Source organism: Parasteatoda tepidariorum, chromosome 2 (assembly GCF_982258835.1).
Source record: "Parasteatoda tepidariorum strain Cologne lab strain chromosome 2, Ptep-v5.0, whole genome shotgun sequence".
Lineage (NCBI taxonomy): Eukaryota > Metazoa > Arthropoda > Arachnida > Araneae > Theridiidae > Parasteatoda > Parasteatoda tepidariorum.
Window position 1 is genome coordinate 5945828 of NC_141756.1, and position 9610 is coordinate 5955437.

At 29.8% G+C, this 9610-nt stretch overlaps 1 protein-coding gene across 1 annotated transcript; it reads right to left on the bottom strand.

The window, feature by feature from the left end:
* Nucleotides 1-1186: 1186 nt before the first annotated feature.
* m-cup (ankyrin repeat protein mann-cup) lies at nucleotides 1187-9382 on the bottom strand. The gene has a single exon (XM_016055721.4). The coding sequence runs from the start codon at nucleotides 9226-9228 to the stop codon at nucleotides 7261-7263; it is 1968 nt and encodes a 655-aa protein (XP_015911207.1). The 5' UTR covers nucleotides 9229-9382; the 3' UTR covers nucleotides 1187-7260.
* Nucleotides 9383-9610: the final 228 nt, after the last annotated feature.

The window sequence follows — 9610 nt, forward strand, 5'->3', positions numbered from 1 at the left end:
TTTTTAAATGACTCATAATAATTTTAAAGACCAAAAAATTTTTTTGATTCAATATTTTTACTTTATTTAAGGCATTTTTAAGGGCATTTTTGGCCTTTTTTAAGGGCATTTTTGCACTTTTTAAGGGCATTAGTTGAGATTTTTTAGGTCATCAAAATCCGGGCTCTAATTATTACCTAAATATTAATAAAATACCAGATATAATTGGTTATTAGTTTCAATGCTCAATGGACAGCATCACGCTCATAGGGAATTGTTGTGTAATTATTGGTGCCACATTGCGTATTACACGAGAATCCAGAGTTGATTGTAGATTTTCCCTGTGTCCAGAGCTTGGTCACTCTAATAATCGTGAATAACCGAAATGCGTGGTTGTTGACTTCCACCATAGCCACTTTCGTTCACGTCCGAAATATATATAAGGTCAAGTTAAGTGCCACTGCCTGGTATACATTTTCTCGGTATGCCCTACATCAAAGCTTTTCTAAATTTGCAAACACTGATGTTTATCCTCAGCAGATAATTAGAATATCGAATCAATATAATGATATCAACGCATAAATTAATATCAAATCGGATATAACAAATAGTGCTGCGGACATTCACCAAAGCGATTATGTGATTGTTGACATTCACCGGTGAGAGTCGACATTCTTTTGATTTCGGCCATTCACGGTAACATATATATGTATTTAGAAATCCAAGGGAACCGATTATCCGGAACGGTCGCTATTCCGGATTACTGATTTTTCCGGTTTTCTGAATCGCTACAAAAAGCCGTTTTTTTTATTGTTAAACCCAACTAAAAAGAAAAAAAAAATTGGAAATAATCTTAAAAATAAGAAAAAACGATGAAGTAATACACTAATGATTATTTCCAAAATGATGGTAAGGTAAACATCTTTAAAAAAAGAAAGAAAAATCGTAAAATCTTACGAGGAAAAAAATTTTTTTTTTAAATGGCGAGAAAATTTATCGAATTTCGTTCCGGTTTTTTGGTTTTCTGATTTCCGGATAACGGGTTCTGCACTTATATTTGGGATACATTCGCTATATTTAGTTTCTTATAAAGGCAGTTGTTCCCCCATATTCTGTGAACGAAGAATAAGGATATCAAAAATTGTGTTGCATAAAAAAAAACAAAAACAAATACATTAAATGGCTAGAAAATTTGAGACAAGAAAAATTAAAAGTTGAAAGCATAAGTTTTTAATGATTTGCATTTCATATGAAATTATCACACTCTCATTATGACAAGGCTTCAAACTGATCAGTGGAATTACAAATATAAATAGTAGCAAGGTTATCCAGGATGAAAGTAAAAGACATAACATCACAGTCAGAGACAGTTTTAAAAACAAACTCAATCATAAACACCATAAATTTGGTGTTCATTATTTTTTTTTGCAACATTTTCTCAATAGGCCCAAAAGCATATCATAAAATATTTGATGACTGCCAATAGAAAATAGCTTTTAAAACAGAAAATTTTAGTGATACTGCATAAATTTTTTTATTTATTATAAGAATTGCAACTATCTTATGCAAGAGAATAAACATATATAATCTTGTTAAGAAAAATCTAGAATATTAAATGGCAAACCTATATTCAACATTAGGCATTTTTCTCAAGAAAAACATCAAGCAGCAGCATAATTGTATGACATATATAAGGTGTTCAGGTTTCTTTCTCAATGCTTTAAAAAAATTTGGAATTTTTATTATAGAGAATATTTTTATTCTCCTTCACTAAAGTGAAACCTCCATGGAGGACCACCCTTCTATTGACGACCACTTTTGGGAGACACTGAAATTTTTCCATAGATTTTGTATTGAAGCAAATCTTTAAGAGAGACCATCAAATAAGTAGATTAAAATGCATTCAAAATACTTGTTTCATGTGATGATCTCTGAAAGAAATCTACATTCTTATGTTGCAGTCTGAAAAATTAGTAGCTGAAGAGTATACCATCAATGATTTATTTTTAGAGTTGAAAGTTAAATTTCGAAAAAAGTTATTTTAGAAAAAACTAAGCATCTCAAACAAATGAACTTCCTCTCAGTTTATTCAAGGTAAATAACTTAATGATATAAAATGAAATACAAACTTAACTTTATTTATTTAAAATAGTTCTATCATTCATAATGGGTAATTCGTTTTTATTAAAATAGATCATTTTTGTTGACTCTAAATTTAATAAATCGATCCAGTTTCTATGACCCATACGAGTGGCAATTCCATACCAAAAACATGACACTGACTAAAATTAAAATCAACAACCGTTTTACTATGGAACGAAGAGTGGTCGCTACCGAGAGGTTTCACTGTAGTATGTCAGTTGTCAAATGAACTATGTTGAATTGTTAACAGCAACACAGTGCCATATAAAATACTTATCAAATACAATTAACGAAATGCAATTAATAATACAATTGAACAAAAATATGCATATCTTTTATAAATAACAAAAATTTCTTGACAGTTAAAAAAAAAAAAAATTTTTTTTTTGAAGGAAACAAAACCTTATTCTGTAATTTGATTATTACTAAAAATATTTTATTAAGTTATAAAAATTTAAATATTTTACTTTTTAAAACATCTACACAAAAATGTCATAAGCCGCACAATTTTATGTGTTATTTTCACGTGAACAAAGGTTTTAAGGGCTCAAGAACAAAACTTATAATGAGCCCCTTTAGCAAAGCAGAAAAATTCTATTTTTATTTTGCAGAATATTTGAAAATTCTTTAAACAAAATTGTAGTTCTTATATAGATATAAAAAAATTCTCTGCACATTTTCTTCTTAAAAAACACTATGTCTTTGAAAAAATTTGGTATGACCCCCAGTAATCCTCCCCCGAGACAATAGTTCCTCTTGCCACCCCCTCTTGATTACCGCCTCACACGTGAATAAATTTTATTTTTCAATTTATAACTCCATACCTAGAATTTATTTATTACAAAACTATCAATAATAATTTTATTTATAACTAGATAATATATACTAATATAGTTCTTACTAATCAAATATTTCTTAGGCACAAACAAGGAATATTGTGTAGATACATTGCATTTTTGAACTAAAATATTTTCTTTCCGGACATAAATTCAGTAAGAATCTAAATTTTGAGTAATCTTACAAGAAAATAGCAAACAACTTTACAAAAGGATTGCCGGCCACAGGATGTTAAAAGTGCTTTCGGAGCATAATTTTTAACAAGAAAACGCATTTCACATTAATCGATCCTTAATGAATGAACCAACGGGACTTTTAAGTTCTACTAATGTTATTTCCATACAGCATTGAAACAAAACAAAACATCCCAGCCAAAAACTCGTCAGTCCCAGTAATGACTTTCCGATTATAATTACCAATTTGTTACACACAATTATTTGATGCTGAATACCATTTAGTTAATATTTCGTTTAAAGATGTCATTTTAAGATTCCTCATTTCTCAGCTTTCCTATCTTGATCAATTTTGCAAGTCTTTCATATTTTTTTGTTGATTCATTAACATTTTCAACTAGTATAAAACAAAGTATTAAATGTTAAACTTTAAATATAAAATTTTATACTGTAAAGTAAGTCTAATTTAAAAAATTTCTGAAAAATATTTGTCAAAGTTTAAAAAAGATATTTAATGCAACAAAAGAAAAAGTTCGACATATTTTTGATAATTTTTAAATAATTCGGTAAATAAGAGGTGAAAAAAAAACATTTGAAAAAAAAAATCATTTATAGCCAATATTTATTTTAACACTAGATTTAAAAAATAAAAAAAAAAAACTTTTTTTTGAAGCTTTATAAACTATATCTAACCTGTAAAAAATATATTTCATCCTTAAGTAATGCTTGATAAAAATAACTCATAAGGTGCCTATTCTAAATACAAGAAAATAATTCTATTATAAATAAATCAAAATAATTATCTCATTTCATCTGAAATAAAAAAAAAACTCTTCAAATACAATATATACTATCTATGAAATAGTTCAAATAATATAATTATGATATGGCACTCCAAAAATTAGTAAGTAAATAAGTCCCTCTTTGAAATTAAATAAAAAAAAGTTTAAATGAATAATAGCCATAATTAAGGCCATGACTGCAATGATTTTTTGTAAAAATGTACACATTTCCTTCTTTTCTTCTACGAAAGATGTAAAATTAAAAAATGCAAGATATTTTTAAATTATCTTCATTCACTTTTGCAAACATCACAATCATAGCTTTAATTTATGTTAAATAAATAAAATTATCATACTCTTACTAAAATACATAAAATCTTTTGACACATTTTAACATGCATACATTAATTTTAAAACCTCCTTAAAACAATAGCTCTTGCTTATGACTTATTGTAACATACAAAAACATGTTTTCTATTCTAAAACAAATTGTCTTTGCAACAGATAACCACCACATACTTTAAAAAAGTAAGAGCAAAGTTAAAATACTAAATCTAGTTTCAATTTTTAATATTCAGAATGAAATGTATTTGCAGATTAATTGTATTAAGAATTTTTTTAAAAAAAAAGTAAAAATTTCTACAGTCAAAAAGAAGTCAATTTAGAATTAGTGTCACTTAACTGACTCAGCTTTTGAAATGTCAACAAATATACTTTCATTCAATGTTTTCTTTCCTGCCAAAAAACCAGTTTTTTCATAGCTAAAAACTCAGAATAAGCCCAGACTAAAGCTTTGAGTGTTAAGCAATACAAATTACATGCAGCAGATTTTTACTTCAAATAATCAAATCACACTTAAAGACAAAATTTAATTTCCTTCATTCCTTAAATCTAGGGGCCCTATGCATATAAAGCAATGAATAACATGAAACATACTATAATATAAATGAGAAAAAAGACATAAGATAACCCACAGGTTCTATACTTTTAAACAAAATTCATTAATTTAAAATAATTAAGATTTTTTTTTTGGCTAAAAACGCAGCAGATGGTAGTTTAAGTAAAACAATTAAGCAAAGTCAATTTATTTAATTAATTTTGATAGATAAGTTTTATAAGAGTGTTCTTTATTAAGTGTACCAAAACAATTTGAACTGAAGTCTGTGCAGCAAAAAATGTGCCTAGATAAAGTTATTAATTCTTAGTAAAATAAAGCTTGCATAAGAAAAACAAGAAGAAAATCAAAGCACCAAATAGGAACTGAACAAGTAAAAAAACTATTTTGATTTATCAGTGAATTTTTAATTGAACACACACATATATATATACAAAATAATCTTAATTAAAATTTTATTTATACTTATGACTATTAATTATTTATTCATTTTAGATTTTAGCTACATTAAGAAATATCTATTAAGATGCAATTTATAAAAAAATATCAGTTTCATTATACTATATGCTGATAAAATAATTAGGAACAGTTAAATTAACCCCATAATAATAAGATTATTAGAATATAAACATCGGTGAATAATCCATTACTTCAAATGATAGGAATTAATAAAAAAATATATTATCATAAAAAATGCTTAGAATAATTTACCTTGCATACAAAAATTAATCTTTTCTTAAAACTTTAATAATAATTAAGTCAAATTTTTGTTTACATTTCAGTTCATGATTTTTAGAGAAAAATTCTTTACATTAAATTTTTTTTAAACATTTTAATGTATGCCTCACTCAAAATTGAGAGTTAAAAAAAAATTAACAAGGAAAAAAAAATTACTTTTTTAATCTACAAAAGAGCTAGAAATCAACATAATGTAAATTTGATTAAAAATTCTAACCTTTCCTATTTCAAAGTGGGTTGTCTCCATTTATGATAATACCATGTGAGCATACCATACCTAGCTCTCCATTTTAAACTTTTGTATTCATATAAATAATTACTTTTCACACCCTGGGTAGCACAATTTCTTAGCCAGAATTCTCGATATAATTCATTAAAAGACATAATTTTTCAACAAAAAAAAAAAAAACAAAGCATGCATTGTAGATATAAGTAAATATATAATTGACTAAAATATACCATATATTTGGAATTGAAAAGTAAAACAAAACATTTTGTTCAAATCAAAAAATAGCAATAAAACCACTGAAACTTTTCTTTTGTTAAAATAAAATAGCTTCAATTTATTTCCTTGTCTTTTTCTGTGTGTTGTTCAACTCATTTAAGGAACTTCGAACAAAAACTATAAAAATTCAGAACTAGGAACAATAACAAACAAATTATGCAATTCAATTTTAAAATTCTTACTCTTTAACAACCCTAGCGAAATGATCAAGTAAACATTATCATGAACTGATAATTATAACCAAATAACAGAAATGATTTATGGAGAAAGAGTATATGCAAACATTTACATATTTGATCATAATTATAAACAAAAAGGAGAAGTTTGTAATTTTATTTATTTCTAGATCTAGACCTATTATAAAGAATTCACCACTAAAATTGTTATCACTATTATTTCTTCAGCGCTAAAAATATTGCTGTATTAACTTCTCAATGATGCTCAGTATTATCTGATAACATCACAAAAAAATATTTATTATAACCATTAAATCTTAAGATAGGCTGTTGTCAATGACTGGTTGAAAATATTGAGTATAACAGAGCATCACTAAAAAAATGACAACAAAGCAAAATTATGAAAAATTTTAAACTACTATTGGGTAAGTCCACCATTAAGGAAGGTCATCCTTGCAGATTTTAAAAAATTATAACTCATAAAAAAAAATTTGAGGATTTCTAATGATTTTTGTGAAAATAAGTTTTGGTGTCTTACATTAATTTTTATTAATTAACACTATATCACTTTTTAAAAAATTTTGGAAAAAAAATAGGTGTTGCAAATCGAAGACTATGTTGTGTAGCATTTATGCCAGTAACATTCAGGTTTTAATTTGAAAAGTCTCTAAAAATTAGAGTAGCTATTATAACTTGTTCAAAAGATTTTTTCAGAAAAATTTTTAGAGCTGATAATTTTTTCTTCTTTTTTTAAGAAAGAGAACCTGTTTTGTTAAGAAAAAAAAATTTTCTTCACTATTTTTCTGCAAATATGACATTTGTAAATGGTGGAACAACCCTATTGCTTTTAGTACGAAAACACATCATTTTTTTTCCCTCCATAAGTTTAGTAATCTTCCTAAAACAATACTGAACACTTTCAATAATTTTTTCTTTATGTACACATAATATATATCCTCTATAATTTGTACTTAAAAAAATCTATACATATATACTCTCAAAATTAAAAAACTTGAGCCACTATTAAAATTCATTAATGGATCCTAATAAATTCTTCTAAACCTACAGGAACTTCGCCTAAAAAGTGAATTTGTTTTTCCATCACCTTACGTGCTGCTAAACACTTTAAAGAGATATAATTCAAATGATTTACACCACACTCTGGTATACTCTGTAGCAACTGATGTGGATGGTGACCGCTGCTATTCCTACGATCTATGTGAGCTCCGTAACGCAGGAGCACTTCGACTACCTGCGGATGAAAATTCAATGGTAGGGACGCCACGTGCAAAGGCGTACTTAAATTATGATTAACGCAATCCACATCTGCACCACACTGTAGGAACATTTCAGTAATATCGGGATCAGGGAAAATTGAACTGGGATCGTCGAATATGGAGGTCGATTTCATCGCGTTGGACTTGGATACGACCATATGCAATAAAGATTCACCCGAAGAACCGCGCGGATCACTCACCAGGACTTCATTAATTATAAGACGCGCTTGATTTAACTGTTCATCTGTCTTAGGAATGACATGTAGAACATACAGAAGATGAGACATAACCCTTAACACTTTGTCAAAATTTTCTAAATGTCTTTTGTATAAAGGTTTAGCGTCTATCAGTCGCCTGGCTTCGGGAAAATAAGAGAACACCAGTCTTATGGAATCGACAACGTCTTGAAATTCCACTTTCTCTCGAAGCACGCCGCTGTAATTCTTTTCGTAAAGATCTAAGAAAAGTCTGACGAGTGCCTGCGCCGCAAAGCATACTTCACTGTGCAGTAAAGTGTCTTTTTGAATTCTTAAATCCAGGGCATACTTCCAAAGGTCGATGCATCTCAAATATTGGAGGCTGTCCGCGTAGGCAGCGCCTCGATACATCAGGCGGAAAATCATGTCTCGATGCAAAGGCCCCAAAATTCTTTCACATATAATTAAGGACTGCATTCGCATCTGATCGAGATCTAGGACCAAATTTTCTAATTCTTCCATCGTGGTAAACTCTGTCGCATAGAGATACACGGTTTTACGAAAGGTTTTCGGCTTTTCGAGGCGCTCGATGGGGTTCTCGTACCGCAACATGAGCGCTGTACGCCAATAATGCAATGCCTTCCTGATATCGTGATGCTCTTCGAGGAAAGTGCTTCCCATCAGCTCGTGAGCTTCGGCGATGCGTTCTCTAGAATAAGTATAATTGTCAATTAGATAATCAAATACGTGGGTGGCACTTTTGAGGCATGCAGTCTGCAGAGCATCATCTCCATATCTGCTTTTGATCAATGGATCTGCACCATTCTCCAAGAGTAATTTTGCTGTATCAATGCGGTGCTCCTGTATTGCATAATGCAGCGCAGTTTTGAGTTGTATGTCTTGAGCATTGACATCGGCTCCTTTCCTAATGAGGAATTCACACAGCGGAACACTTTGCACAGAATTGATAAGACATGTACCTCCGTTGAAATTTGGCTTTAGAATATTTGCACCATTAGTCACTAGATACACAACAATTTCATAATGAGTCATAAAACAAGCAGATCGCACTGGGGTAGATCCTGTATCAGAAACACTATCAACATCGGCACCATGTTCCACTAGACACTTAACAACACTGAGTTTACCAGCGACGGATGCACACCATAACGGGGTTACGTAGTGTTTGGATCTATCGTCTGGCACCTCATACATTCCTCGCTGTTCCACACTTGCACCACATACTTCAATAAGATATTCCACTATTTCTACATTACCTTTCTTACTCGCAATAAACAGAGGAGCACAGCCTTCACGAGTATAAGATACTATTTCAAATCGTTCGTGGGGTAAAAATCGTTCTAATTTGCTCCGTATGGAATAAGAAAGTCGAGAGCCTGGTGCAGCAAGACGGCATTCCGTATGAAGTTCTGTGAAGGTTAATTCTTTCTGGGCGGTAAGATCAGACTTACCCTTAATCCACGAAGTAGGCATCGTGGAAAGGCCTGATACTTGATCACATTGCATGTAGCCTAGATTATAGATCACAGCACATCAATTTCAATTTACATCTGCTTCTTAGGCGAACCTGTCACACAGTGAGAGTGTAAATATTACATCAACGTAGAAAAACCTGATCGCCATTTACCAAGAGCGGAAACTTCCTCCCATTGGTTGAAACGTCACGCAGCCGACGCCTCTAAATGAAAAACTGCGCATGCCCTTCGCATGACGTAAATCCGGTTGTATTTTTAAAAGAAATATTTTTTCTTTTCTTTCGTTTGGTTTTGAGTTGAAAAATTGCATCAGAGACGGCCAATTTTTATCACTATTTTAATCAGGCCCAAATTCTTTAAATTTGTTACAATTTTATCAATAAATATTTCTAGCTACGTATAAGAAATTATCT

Excerpts from the sequence above, each read along its gene's own strand:
- m-cup (XM_016055721.4), bottom strand. The coding sequence starts at position 9,228 with ATGCAATGTGATCAAGTATCAGGCCTTTCCACGATGCCTACTTCGTGG.